This window comes from Saccostrea cucullata, unplaced genomic scaffold, assembly GCF_032062105.1.
Source record: "Saccostrea cucullata isolate Sc308-1 unplaced genomic scaffold, CSIRO_AGI_Scuc_v1 ctg564, whole genome shotgun sequence".
Lineage (NCBI taxonomy): Eukaryota > Metazoa > Mollusca > Bivalvia > Ostreida > Ostreidae > Saccostrea > Saccostrea cuccullata.
The window spans coordinates 187,875-203,222 of NW_026928294.1; the positions used below are offsets into that span (position 1 = coordinate 187,875).

The 15,348-nt window shown below is 34.2% G+C and overlaps 1 protein-coding gene across 2 annotated transcripts; it reads left to right on the forward strand.

Moving 5' to 3' along the window:
- Window positions 1-799: 799 nt before the first annotated feature.
- On the forward strand, window positions 800-13,841 carry LOC134277093 (uncharacterized). 2 transcript variants are annotated; one of them, XM_062759373.1, is made up of 4 exons: window positions 800-1,283; window positions 7,509-7,739; window positions 10,665-11,147; window positions 12,006-13,841. In XM_062759373.1, exons 1-4 carry the CDS (start codon window positions 941-943, stop codon window positions 13,640-13,642), a joined length of 2,694 nt encoding a protein of 897 aa, XP_062615357.1. In that variant the 5' UTR covers window positions 800-940; the 3' UTR covers window positions 13,643-13,841. The 2 variants fall into 2 exon arrangements, with proteins under 2 accessions (XP_062615357.1, XP_062615358.1); XM_062759374.1 differs by lacking the exon at window positions 800-1,283 and adding an exon at window positions 2,432-2,854.
- The last annotated feature ends 1,507 nt before the right edge of the window (window positions 13,842-15,348 follow it).

The window sequence follows — 15,348 nt, forward strand, 5'->3', positions numbered from 1 at the left end:
TAATAAAATTTAGTGTGTAACATACATATGACTTCTATTTTGATTGAATGCTAGGTAGACTGTGTCTTAATGTATAAGTTATTTAATTGTTACAGAAATTTCAGATGCAGAATTGTTTATAAACATTTTATTAATATTTTGTTAAATTAAAAAATATTTCCAAGGGCGATAATGGATATCTAAGTAAATTATTTTACTGAAAATCACTTAAATTAATTTTTGGAAAGAATTTTGATATACTTTAAGTAATTAATTTACTTACAATAAGGAATTTTAAGTAATTCATAAATTACTTAGTAATTTTTAGTAATACTCAATCATAGTCAGTAATTAACAATCATATTAAGTAATCATATTACTTAAAATAAGTAAAAAGAATTACTAAGTAATTTTATTTTTTGAGTGTGTATACTTAGTATAGACATTGAACATATCTTCGTAGGTTAAGCCCCCCCCCCCCCCCCCACTTTTCCACAGATACGTCTTGGTATAGGTTAAAAATGGGGAAAATGGTGGTGTTTGGAAAAAAAATTTTGGTACTGAAGTTTGAACCTACACCCCCCCCCCCCCCCCCACGAAAGTGGACATTTCCCTTTTTCTTTTTTTTCTTTTTTTGCTTGTCAGGTTTTTTGAAGGTACAATTTTTTTTTACACTTAGCCCCCCACTTTCAATTTGCTTCCAACGCCAGTGTATTGTAACATAATAAATATTTCTTCCTTATATTTTTTTAAGTTAAAGTATAGAGTGGTCAGAGAGCAAGATACAGACTAAGTGAAAAGCCCCTCTGTGTAGCGGGAGGTAACTCTTATTCACTTAACCCGACAGGTGCAATGCGTATCTAATCAAGCGAGTCGACTCTGGCATATCGGTAAACAGGCACATATGATCGGCGTTCGAATGTAGTGGCGGTTTTATCAGACAGGGTCCTCATAACAAACCATGCCCAATCGGAGAGAAGAACACGGGATTCAAAAGCAGCAACCAGTGACATCGCGGTGCCTGGCCATTGTCTTGAAATTTGAAAATGAAGACAGGTGCGAGAACGATGTGAAGGAGGAAAGTTTTAGTGGAAAAGATATTTTAGACGATTTTAAGTTGAGAAATAAATCTTGTTATTGGAATCCAGCGTTGTTGGAAAGTATAAACAGTTTGGAATATTTGGGATTCGTGTCGCCGTGTACATTACTTGTGGGAGGGTCGGAACTTCACCTTGAGAATATCAGGACGGCGTGGGGAAGGCGAGTGTTGAATGACCCCTCGGATTTTAGTATTCAAAGCATAGGTGAGTAAGGTATTAGAGCAGACGGCAAGGTATTTATTGGATGAATTGGACAGATGGGTGAAAGAATTGAATTTTTTATAAGCTGGCAAGTTTTTAATTGATTTTTAATTGACTTGTTAGATATTGAAAAATTTGGGACAGATGTTGCGTCAAAATTTTATTGGTCTTTTTCAAAGATTGTTTATTTTAAAGTCTAATCGTCATGCAAGAATTCAAATCGCTACATGACGAGAAAGTTGTACGATTTCCCTAATGCATGGTAAGAATACTTTAGAATTTTGCATTAGACTGGACATTATAATTACATGGATTACATGAATATAGCTTCCAGCAATTTTAACGGAATGATTTATTACGGTACGTAAGAAGAAAGACTCCGAAATCGTAATTAACACCTGAGCTGTCAGTTTTATGATTTTTTCAGGTAATCGGGTAAAGTTTCGAGTTTACGGGGATTAAATGTTTAGAGACAATTGAGAAAAGAGATTAAATAGATTATGAAGATAAGATTGTGTCATGATAGTTGTATCGTAGAAGGTCGGGATTTTGTGGGATATCCTTTGTGTAGACTTTTTGCTTGTCTTGATTTTCTTAACTGATAAAGATGTTTGAAAGTAAAGGGATTAAGATAGAATCGAGTTATATGATATTACACAGAGAGTGTCTCTAATAAGGTAGTAAAACCTGTCAAACACTCTAATTCTAAAATTATTTTAATAAAAAGTAGGGATTTATAGTAATAAGGTTTTGAAGTATACATATGAACCCTGGATTTAATTAAAACAGACATATTATCATAATAATTACACAATTTAATTAGACTTTTGCAGAAAGGGGGTATTAAAATTGGTTCCTTTATAATGATAAAAGCAAAGAAAATCATTAAAAGGTAGGGGGGGAAATGCATTTTATTTAAATTGACATGGTGCAGTGATAAACCCAAGTTAATGAAATTATGTATTAAAAAATATTTCATGCTAGATAATTGTTCAAATTGAGTTTTTATGTATAAAATTCATTATGTTAAATACTTAATTAAGATGTTTAAGATTATCAGAAAAGAAGGACAACTTGAAAATTTTACCTTTTTACCATGTTCACTGTCTACATTTATTTTTATATTTAACCTTAACTTAGCAAACCAATGGTCAATTATAGCATTTGAAAGTTGATGAGACCAAGCCAAGGCTTGAGTACATAATGAGGAGACTCCAAACTTAATACAATGATTAACAAGATTAAGTAATTACAAGCCTGGAGAAAATGAGGAGACTGCTATGCTCAGAATACTTGTCTTGTTTGACATGTTTGTTTATTGTAAACAAATAGTTGTGGGATATTTTGCAGAGATTTGTCCTGATCATTAGTTTGACATAAAAACAAGTGTTACTGTGCCAGGTGCCAGAAAATTCAACACCTTGGGCCCTGAACAGTTTAACACCTCCTAGCTTTCTCTGTTTATAAAGGAATTGTCTGAAAATTACTGGTCATTTAAGAAGAAGTCAAGTAACTGTGAACAGGAATTTAAGAAACAATAGGATTAAAGGAAATGTTCTCTCAGGATGTTTGGGGTAGGTAAACAAAATAAATATTTATTTGTTTAATTTTGACAGTTTGTTTTATGTAAAATAGATTCCATCATTTCCTTTTTTTATGTGAATGTAAACTGTTCTAAAATATTTTAATTATATCCCAAATATCTTGAAGACATATCAATTAAAATTACAAATTAAAAGAAACTTTTGAAATTATTTAAAAGAAATTACTTTTATGTTGAGGATTAATCCCATAATTGCACAAGAAACCTACAGTAGTTTGACTTATTCAATGAAAGAGAAATTGATTTTCAATAACAATTAGGCCTTTAGCTTCCTATTGTGTGAGAGACAGAGTGATGGCTGTTAGTGACTGCTGATTGGGCCCCCCTGCTGACCCCTAATGAAGGGGCCCCTCGATCCCCTGCTGGGAGGGAGAAAGGGAAATAGTGGAGTGGTCAGTTTCCTGTTATATTGTGACACTTACCTATTTTATGTACATTTCTATTATTTGAGAGTTTTCTTCTGCACATGTTATAAGCTGTTATAGGAAAGAGAAAAACTTTGATTGTTTGTTCACACTTCTGTATTGTTCATCCAAATATCAACATTTGGTAAGGTAAGGAAATGGCTCCAGTGCTGGTTTTAGTCTTTGTATTATGTTTTATCCTGTTGATTTTATTGAGTGTCAAGTCACTCCTAAAAATGCTGCTTGTGCATCTTTGAAAGAATTTATTTTAAAATTATTTCTGAATTCACTTTTAAGAAGAAATCTTACATTCATGGGAGATTATAATTTTCCAATGCATATTTGTGTTAGTGAAGTGTATCTATTAGAAATCTTGTATGTGTATTCTTAAGGTATTCAATCCCTAAGAGGAACAAAATTCAATGAAATTGAATACATAATAATTTTCCAGTGCATATAAAATTTGTGTTATGACCTTGAAGTGTTATCTTTCCTTTTTTTAATTAATAAAAAAAATCAATTAAAAAAAATTAGCTGGTAAAAAAAATTATTTTTAATTGTCATTCTATTTTTAATTTTTCAATGTGTGATATTCAAATTTTTTGAATTTTTAGAAAAAAACACTTTTTAAGGTTAGCTTAATTAAGTTTAGTATTTTAGTGTAAAATGCTTTAATATAATATCAGAGTATTATTTACTTGACGGGTGGGGAATTTAGTCCCATTAGGGATGGAAATCCTTAAGTTTAAAGTTTATAGTAATTAAGTTTAGTATTTTTTACAGTACTGTTTCTCTCTTTTATGTTTGATTGGTTTTTTTTTTTCCACAATGAAATGTACCCAAAAAGTTGTCAATCATTATAAAATCATTTAGAAAGCCCAGGAGAGGAAGTTGGTATTAGGGCTGTTCTTCGAAGTGTTAATCAGTGGGAAAACAGTTTTTAAAGGACCCTTTTCTTTTCTTTCTTACCTAATGCTTACCTGTGAAGAAATATCACACTCGCCCGATACATGGTGACCCTGTTTGAACAGAAATTATTTCTGTTCAAACAGTTTGGAGAAAATTAAGTCTAATGTGTTAGCTTTTGTAAATAAGAGAAATATTGTAAAAACAGATTTATTTGAATTGAAATCGAAAATTTTGCCTTTTTCATATCTTGTACCTGAATATATTGCTTTGCACTTTTAAATTTACTAGAAAGGTGACCAATGAATGAAATATTCCTTTAACTATATAGATTTGTTTAAATTCCCAATTAGAGAGAGAAACAACAGAATTTAGATATCTGTATATTCAATATTACAAGTGTAAACTGTTTCCTGAGATGTAAGACTTCAGCCAACAGCTATAACTATATAAGATAATGGACACAAGTAACCTATTGATCAGGATCTATTGAAACCATAAATCTCCTAGATCAAAGAATAATCAGAGAATGGCCTATAAAAATAATCTTTATTCCGAGAAGGTGGAGGGGTAGAGAGGAGGAGTGATAAATATCTACCGTAGCTTTGGTTAACACCAGCAGTAGTGTATAGGGCCATCCTTAAAAAATTGTTTTTTTGCGGTAACGCGACCGACTCACCAAAATCCACCCTACTGGATTTTTTTTATGGGTTCAAAAAAAAATTCTTTTTTTTTTTTTTACATATCCATTTTCTAATTTTATCCTAATGACATTTTTTTACGTCCCCATTGCACCTGTAGACACCGTTTTTAAAAAAGAACTGATGTGTTCTGATATTTGAACAATAAAAGATTGGATTCATTAAGAATGCCTTAATTTTCTTGTTTGATTAGTAACTTAAAGTGAAATCTAAGACATAGTTAATACCTCTATATAATCGAAATTTAATTCTGACTTTTTGTCTCCAAAAAAAAAAATAAGCCTACCTACCTACCCACACCTAAAATGATGAGGCGCGTTACCGCAAAAAAAAAAAATTTTAAGGGTGGCCTAGTACATAGCTCAGGGCCAGGCATTAACTGTGACTTAACGTATTTAAAGGGGTTCAAGAGTGTCCAGCCCTAACAAAGGGTCAATTGTAGATCCGATCAGGGAGTAATTTATGAGTGGACATGATCTAGATCTTTGAGAAATGAGGATGATGGATTCAGTAGATAATGGGATTAGGGGGTGATACCACTCCAGTTAAGGGCCTGTTCTTCCTGGGTTATTCAAGGGCCCTTTGTAAAGAAAACTATATTGAGATCCTCTCTTTCTTTACAGATTTCATATTTCTGAAAATTTAATCATGTTAAGGTCACATTTCCAAAGAAAATCACTGATTTAATTGTGTAAGCTGTTGATTTAAGTTTTGCATTCTGCAAATGACCATGCATCTTGTAGGAGATTTTGCATGGATCCATTTATCAGTGGCCCTAACAAGGCCCCATTGGGACAATTTTTAACAAGTGCCTAATGAGTCAGTGGGGTGTCCTAACTGTTCATAACTCCTCCTGTTTGTACCCCCTAATTATGTCAGACTCAGATGTAGGCCATGCCAAGACTCAGAATCCAGAGGGGTGCGAAAACTGACCCTGTTACCACCGTCTGACATAACTTCTCAGTGTCCAGCTAATTAATAAGGCATTATAAAGGCCATGGGATTTAGTATTGTAACCTCAACACCTTCAGTTAGTAGAGAAACCCCCAATAAACTCTTAGTGGTGGCAAAGGCTTCTTAAAAAGGGGAAATAATTCACAGGTTGTATAGGCTTATAACAGAAATGTCAGAATAGCAGAACTGGTAAAAACAGAGGAACCAGGTATTCATTGAATAAAGTAATGATATAGATTTTACTGTACTTTTACATAATAGTTTTCTGATAATATAGACATTTAAAACAATTTATTTGATAGGAAATGGTTTTTCCATTGAGAGAACAGCTTGTATCAGATGATATATTAGGAAATTGTTGTCCAGTGAGTGTTTAAAGCTTGTAAAGCTACACTGCTTTGTGAATTCCCTAGATGACATGTCACAAAAATGACACAAAATGTATTTGTAAGGGGTTTCTTGTAAGATCCGCTGTTAAAACTTTTGATGTCATGTTTGAGTTGCCGGGATACCATTCCTTGTTGTGCCATGGGGCCCCGGAGTGAACTCCGTATCTACCTTGTATAGTTTTTATTTTGACCCTGTGGTACACAAAACACTTGTCTCACATATACCAACAATAAGTTTTCATTAAATATTTGAATTTTTAACTTTCACTTTTGTTTTCACAGTAAATTGCTTTAGAGTATCACTAAAGTAAGTTTGCTTGTTCTTCAAAAATTCTATTTTACTTATCATCCATTTTCATTTTTCATCAATATCAGAGTGGAAAATAAATATAATTTGAGAGCTCATATTGGTTTCCGATTAGCGAAAAACTTTCTAATAGGCATACACGTAAATTGACTTTTCCATGATTACGGATCTGTTAAGATAACTAAATAAACAGGAGTTTGGTAAATGTGAAATCATTTCTGTTTGCCAGCCATCAATATTCATATATCCTGACAGCTTAAAAGTGGCCATTCACCAGCAAAACGTGCATCTGCAAGTTTAAAAACAATTAAAGGTCATGACGTATTTCAGGCATTGATAGGTCTACCCACAAAGTACTTGGCAATCATTTATTGCCGAACATAAAACATTTGAAAGCATTCAGCATGTATCAGCAGTATTTGATTTGATGGCCATAAACTTTTAAATATCTGATTGTCCGACAGAATTTTTTTTTGATACCAGAATGAATTTTATCAATGTTCATTAGATTTGATAAATGTATGGTAGTTCTACAGCAAAGTATTTAGTTTTAGTTCTTGTCGAGAATATTCAGGAGTCATTGGGTGTGAAATGTGATGGCTTCGTTCTTGCTTAATTGAGTCAGAAAATCTACTAAGTTCAGAATGTATTAAAAAAACAACCAGGTCACTTTTAAGTATCAATTCCTTGTCAATTTTCACTACATATGTACTGTGTATACTTGAACATTTTTAAACATGTATATATATTTAAATACATGTACTTAATTTGCAATCATATTATTTCTGAAAAAGATGGGGAAAACATAAGCTTATTATGGTGAGATTAATTTCACAAAAAAACTTTCAGAGTATCATTTTATATAGTTGAGAAAAAGACAGAGAGACTCTGAGAAAGAGAGAAGAGATTTTAGGGAAAAAAGTTGAAGAAAATGAATAATACACGTTAACTTGTTAATTTTTAGGTGACGTTGATGGGATAAATATGGAGGTGATACCACAGACACAGTTCGTTCCCCTGTCAGAGATCCTATGTATGGTCATTTTGGAGCTCAATAATAAGCAGGTCGTGGCGACGTTAGACACGATACAGGAGAGACTGAATCAATGTTACCAAGGCATGCAGATCCCCTCGCCACCCCTCATCTACGACACACTCGGCACACTCATCAGGGAAAGGAAAATATTCCATACAGGTAGATGTCATGTTTATAAGAATTATAATGAGATATTTCTTATTATTCCAGAACATATTTCATTTTTCTTGTTTTAACATTCCTGGGCTTTTGGGTTCTTTAAAATTGTCAAATAATTACAGCTAAGCTTGTCCAAACCATCATTTAAATTTTATTTTGAGTACATATATTAACTTAAAACTTTTACCAAAAACTTGACAATGATTGATCTATTTACTTTTAAAAATTTTCAAATTTTCACATTCATCTTGCTATAGCAGGTCGAATTTGAAAGCTATTGGGAACATTATAGGTTCAGATTTCTTTAAATATTTATTACTAATACCAAGGTATTGAGGCTTTAAATGTGAGATAATTACAATGAAAAGATTCCCCAATTTATGTTTAGCTTTCCATGACATTGGATATAGATGCCTCAATACAGACAATTTGTTCCCCAAGTTTTCCCATTTGTTATATGTGCATTATGTAACCAAACACTTCAGAAATATATAATTTAAGAACTTTCTAAACAGTCAAACAACCCCTTTTAGAGAGTTGTAAAGAGGTTTAATGAAGAATTTAGGTCTTATCAGACAAAAATCTTTGTTCAAGTGCAGTGTCTAGGCCTTCATCCTTTTTGAAAACTAAACCAGCTTTGTCTGGTGGCGTGTAGGAAAACAAACAGCGAAAAATCAAAGGCAGTTTACTGGGGTAGCGGGGTGGAGTGTAACAATGATAAGGTGCTATGTGTACACAGCCCAGAAACAATGGAGAGTGAAGCAAGAACCACTGAACCCTTTAGAACTTGTCTGGTTAGTTAAATGCAAAAATGAAAGTTTTTCAGTCATTTTTGATCCATTGCCGGATTACACCCTGATGACATATTTTGTCACTAAATCTTAATCTGTGTAATGTGAGAGGAGAAAATGCTGCGGACCAGACTGGAATTCGAACCTGGGCCCCCTGAAACTCCGGTCAGGTGCTCTACCAACTGAGCTATCTGGCCACCGGCGATCGAACCGGGCTGACCGCCACATCTCAATTGTGGTCAGTCGAAATTCATATTCACAAAAATAATCTTATACTTTATATTAGTGACTTCTTCACTGGTAATGGATAGAACTACTTCTGTCGAAGACCAATTAAGGAAGAAATGTAAACTTTGTGTCCTTTGGTGTAATCTAATTGACCCACCATCTATTACTGGTCAATAGTCCTGTGGGCAGCGAAATGACCAGCACACTAATTTGTAAACTACCACAGACAAATTGAGACAATTATCACCGAACATGTTCACACTTGGTTTTATGATAGTGCTAAAATCGGTGTTACAGGACATTCCGGGGTTGCCCAGGGACGGAATTAATTAGACTTGTACATCATAACAGGGGGGATATAGAGCTTATTATGGGTGAATTAGGGAAAGTCATGATTAATGTCTCACACCTGTCATATTATCTTCAATAACTCCATTTACTTCACTTTTTCTTATCAGGGGAAATCTTTGTGGATAATTTTGACAAGACCCACTTTAAATTTCCTGTAATTTTATTCCATGTAAGAATATTTACATGTTTTTGTGTACATTGAGAAACATGTTTTTGCGTACATAGAGAGACAAATCCTGGTCCTGTATACTTTGGTATGATTTTAGGCAGCAGTTGCACCTTTAACAATGAGAAAATATCCTGCATTTCCATTTGACGCACATAACGTTTCATATTGCTTCTGAATCTGATGACATATTGTACGTCAATAAGCAATAACTTATCACCATTCTAAAGAAATTGGTCAACCTGACTCCAGAAATTGATGTTCTCATGCATATATGTACTTTAAGAAATAAAAATTGTCCACATCCAACTTGGCCATCTCACTGAGGATTTAAATTTAAAATTCGTTAGAGGCCTAGGGATCCAAACCAGACATTGTAAATAAGCTGCAGGATTTTACGACTGTGATTTGAAGTTTTATTGATGTGTTATTGTTTGGGCATCTAAGCTACAACTCCATCATGTCTATAGACTAGTGTACAGAATGCTTGTGTGCAAATTGTCGTATTTCTTAAAATTTAATTTAAAACTTTGTCAATTGCTGTCATAAAAATAGAGGACTTTTTCTCGTGTTTCTTTGAGGTAAACTTGTAAATACAGATCAGACTGGTCTGATATGAAGTGTAAAATTTCAATAACCTTATACCCTAACATAAGCTCAGGAAACTCGGATTAGGCACCAAAATTTTTAATTTACCACCCCAAGGGTTAATACTCGACCATAGCCAATGTCAAATGGGGAAAAAAATCTTATCACAAAAGTTTAAAGATCTAATTGAAAAATCATCTGTCAACTTGTAGGGTGCAAAGATTTTATGGTTATTTTCTTCTCAGGAATAACCACAAAGCTCTATTCTAGTAAAATTCTATTGATTTCACCTTGAGTAACACAAATTCATTGATCTTTAATTCACTTATTGAAAGAAGGTGAACAAATTACAGGGTGCACTACTTCTGTATTTGTACAGAATTTTTTTTTTCATCAATGCTTTGTAATTGAAACATTAAATTATTTAAGAAATTTAGTTTATCACCATTATCGTTTTAATAATCAAGATCTCAAAAGGTGATATATTTTTGCCGTTACTGGTTAATTGAATTGACAGAACACATGAAGAGATTCTAAAGAAACCTCAAGAATCAAGCCTTAAGTTTGAGTAGCTTGTAAAGTTAATCAGAGAAAAGAATTAATATCCAGAATAACTCAACATTCAGGTTTTGGCTTGTTTTGATGCCATACATTCCTTAAATAAATAAATTGTCAAAAATGTCATCATTCACTTATTAAACAAATCCAGTTTTTTGATAAACATCACCTTTAATATAGCCAAAGGATATATATGTTATCAAGTGTCAATTTAATTTTTTTAATCTTTTTTGGATCTTGCAGGAAGTGGATATTTTGTTGTGACATCAGACACGTACAGAATGCCTGAGGACCCGACTAAAACGATTCCACTGTCATGGCTTCATTACAATCCTAATTATATCCCAGTGCTCAACTCCAACGCCAAGGGTCTCACCAGAACCATCTCCTGTCAGGTGACACTGGCCAACGAACCTCGCAAGGAACAGTCCGAGAAAAACTCTGACCCGGACGATAAAATCGTGGACATGAGACAGAATCTGGAGAGGGAGACGTTAGATAGACAGAGGCAACCATTGGCTGATAAACCAAGACTGGGGCGAAGTCTCAGTGCCAGGAGACCAAGAGAAAGGGGGGCAATTAAGAATGAGGACCTCAGAGATTTCAAGAGGAGTTTGTCAGTGAGACGACAAGACGAGAAAGAAAAGAAACACACACTAGAGGAAAGGAAGTCTGCAGAGGACATTGCTGTTACTAAAAATAGCTCAAAGAAAAACAAAGATAAAGGTAAGCAATGATTTTATGAGGTTTTGTGGCATTGTATTTTACTGAAAAAATTTATTTTGTAGAAATTATCTTACAGTGTCAGTTCATACGAGATTTTAGACCTAACTCTTTGATCAATTTTCTTTATCATTAATAAAGCTTAAGAGCCAGATTATGAAAGTATTCAGGAAATGAGTATGTTTTCAAGATAAGTTAGAATTTTGAATCAGTAAAACATACTGTGTTTACTAAAATAGGTGACCATAAAGTTTATAAGGAGTAAAACTAAATATAGTTCGTCTGTACAGTAAAAATTTAGACACCTGTAAATTTTTTATGCTCTTATGCCTTAGCTGTGTATTTTAAAAAAGGAGAAAATTCAGATGGACTAATACCTTTCAAAATGGTATTAAAGTAAATGTTTTCTTAGGGATAAGAAACCTAATCTTTTTGTTCTTCAAAAATCATCATTTCCTTTGAGTTTGATAACATCAAAGTATAATTTAAGTCTTTGGACTTAAGTTTGAATTATCAATTTAAAAGTCTCTAAGTTTTGTGAGTATTATGTAAAAAGCTAATAGGATTTGTACAAATGTTCCGTCTGATTCTGTCCTTACTGTTAAATCCATGTATTGTGTCTGCAGAGAATTTCACTATTAACTCAACTGGTTCATGTTATTATTGAAATTATTTTCATTGAGTAGCTCAATAATCCTACTTAAGTCACTGACAATAATTTCTTATTAATTGTCTATCTGTTATAAAGAACTCAAATAAAGAGAAATAGCTAGTGAACTTAATTATAATGTTAAATTTGAAATTGGAAACTAACCTGTAAAATTTTCACGACTAATAATTTTTTCTTTTTGTACGTTTTAGGAGAGAAGAAGTCTTTGTTAGCTAAGCTTTTCGGGAGAAAGAAGAAGAAGAATGAAACTCCAAAAGAAGAACCCAAGAAAGTGGAGCATGCCACGTTTTCTGACCAGTTTCCCCCTCCAGAGTGGGGATGGTACCAGGACCAAGTGGAGAAGCAGCAGAGAATACACAAGTGGATGCAGCAAGTCCCCCACCATCCACATGCCCACCACCAGCATTACGACCGCGTCCATCCGATCCAACAAAGTCATCCACATCACTCTGATTATCAGTCCATGAGGTTTGGACATGGACCAGTCAGAAACGATGCTATTTATGGAAGACACATCCCACAGCATGAGAATCACTACCACGTGCCTCCAAGGATGAGATTGAGAAACAACCCTCCACCTCCCCTGGATGATGATTACGAGGAAATCCTGGATGTGGATGCTAACAGCAGATTCAGGTCCACCTTACCAGCACACCATCATCATCATCATCCACAGGAAGTGGATCATCACAGGAGGATGTCTGAAGATCGACGTACAACGAGGAGGAAAGAGAAGTCAAAAAGAATGTCCCTGGATAGGAGAGGAGACAGAGACTATGAAAATGTTCCAATGTGTTCAAACTACCCCTCCCCAGCATTTCCATATCACACAGACAGCAGCCATAACTTTCATCACAATAACCCAGTCACTCATCCTCTCTACAGCTCAACTCCGCGAGTCCCGGGAATGTGGCAGCAAGCTCATGAATCATATTACCCACATGTCAATGCAGAGGAAGTCCATCAGCATCAATGTACTGTCCAAAAACCAAAAAAGAAATCTCATCGCAGACATGGCCAGTCAAATCACAGACAGATGGAAGATCATTACAGACTTCCAGCTAAGAACACTTCAATTTCTATCTCTCATGACAGTGGTGTGAATCTGATTGGCCTACAGACAGTGCATTATAAACATACTCAAGAGACCCATTACAGAAGAAGAGTTCAGGATGACATGTCCATTCGGAATAACCTCAGGAATGACCCTTATGGAGACTCAGATGATGATGTTCCTCATTCTAATGGTCAAGTTATGTATGAAGTGGAAATTAACAAATGTCCAGAGCCAAGGACAAGAGAAAATGAATATGTAACCATGCAAACAGACTCCAAAAAAGACATTGAGAAGAAGAGAAATAGCTGTAATTCTGACAGTGTGTTAACTTTCAGTGAGCAGAGCTGTGACACAGTCATAAAAAAGGAAGATAAAGACATAGAGGACATCACAAAGGAGACGTCCGAGGTCGTCCTGGGGGACAGTGGCTTCAGCTCACCCCGGGTCTGCGACGAAAGCTCCCCAGAAATGGAAAAACAGAAGATCAAAAGCAAAGTGAAGGAACTTGAAAAGGGAAGCCACTCTGACCTGTGTGATAAAAATGTCTACCAAAAATCTGATGACAGTTCTCCAGAAATCCATGAAAGTCGCTCCAGTGACAAGGAAAACAGATTTAACATGATAAACAATTTAAAACAAGTTCAGGGTGACTACGGTGTGCTTACTCATGTCAACCCGGTCAATGGAAGAATCCCCCTCTATCCCCAAAACACAATGATCCAACCTGTTCAGAGGAAATTCAGTTTTGAGGACGATTATGGATTCCTATAGGGAGATAACTCAAACTCGTCTAGGGAGGTGCAATACAAGTACCGGTATTTAACACTTCACAAATATCTCAATCCGCATGAACAATTGTAACGTCAAATAACTTAATTTTTTATAGTGCTATTTATGTAAATAATGTTTTTCTTAATTTTATTTGTAAAAACAGAAGTGATTTATTATCAAATCTCTTTTATCAGTTTTGCTGCATAATAAAACATAAAAATATCTTTGATCTTTTTATTTTGTGAAATTATCAGTAGAACAAATGTATTCAATTGAACAAACTGCAGTTTTAAACAGGAAAACACAAAATATGCCGTCGTTTTGGGTGATATATAGTTGTGATGTTTGATAACGACCATTTAGAAACACATTAAATTGGTTCTGTTTATCGATTGAATGGAGTTATTTAAATATGGCCTTGGTCTGATTTGTTTCCATCATAAAGTTCATTGATGTGATACTGAAGGGAGTATTTTATATCTATATAAATACAAACAAACTTTAATAGCAATCTGAATTTCAATAGGATTGGGCATACAATGAGTAATCTATAAAACAAGAAAGGAACCTGGATCTTTCAGTTGACTGAATTAGAAGCTGTGGGAACAAATACTGGACCCTAGTTTTCAACATTGCTATAACTAGACAATATTATCGATTTTAAAAAACAAATTAAAGTGAACAGCGGATCAAGGTTTTCAAGCAAATGTTATAATCTACATCTTGATCTCTTTTGAGTCAAGGAATCTACCATTCTTAATTTCAAATGAAAAGATGTAAGGCAGGCAGGTGCCCTTTCTATGTCTAACAAGATGTGTTTTTGAAACACTGATGCACCTGCATTTATGAGAGCTCATGGCAAAGTTAAAATTTCTAAAATGCAAGTCAAACTTCAAGGTCCAAAACAAAAAAAAAACAAGAGATCGATGGGCCACATGGCTCACCTGAGCACTAGGCTAGAAAAAAGCAAAAATCAGTTCAGTATTGAAAAACTTAATTAAATGCATAAATGGTCCCCACCTTTGCCTTAAAGGGAGGATATGATTAAAACAAGCTTGAATCTGAGCTACCTAAGGATGCTTCCATATTTCTTTGACTATCTGTGGCTTTTTTCCCTATATTAAACTGAACTTTCATTGTGGTCCCACCCTACCCCCGGGGTTTATGATTTGAAAAAATCTTAATGTACAGTTGAGTTTGCTTCCATGAACAAACTTGAATCTACACTACCTGAGGATGCTTGTCATATAAATATGATCAATCATAATCTGACACAGAAAAAGTATGAAAAACTCTTTCCAAAACTTTCCTCATCTGTAGATAAGATAACTTAATCAACAGCCACTCTTCAATTGTTTGGATTTGTTTAACCAGAGAGCTATATGGCTCAATAAACTTTAACTTCTTTTTATGCTCATGCATGGAAGATTCAGGGGCATATAATTTTGCCCTGACTGTCCATCAGCTGGTTTATCTGTTTGTCAAATTGGCTGTTAAAACTTTTACCTTAGCCATAATTTTTTTTAAAAGGTTGGAGCTATGTGTATTTCATGTGACAAGACCATTCTTTGGATACCATCACATTTGAACTCTTGACCTCTTTTGCAAAATTTTACCAAACCTTTTCCTTGGTATTAACTTTGAAAGGTTGTTGCTAAGAAATGGAAGGTCTATACCACTGAAATCAAGTTAAAGGAAAAAATAAC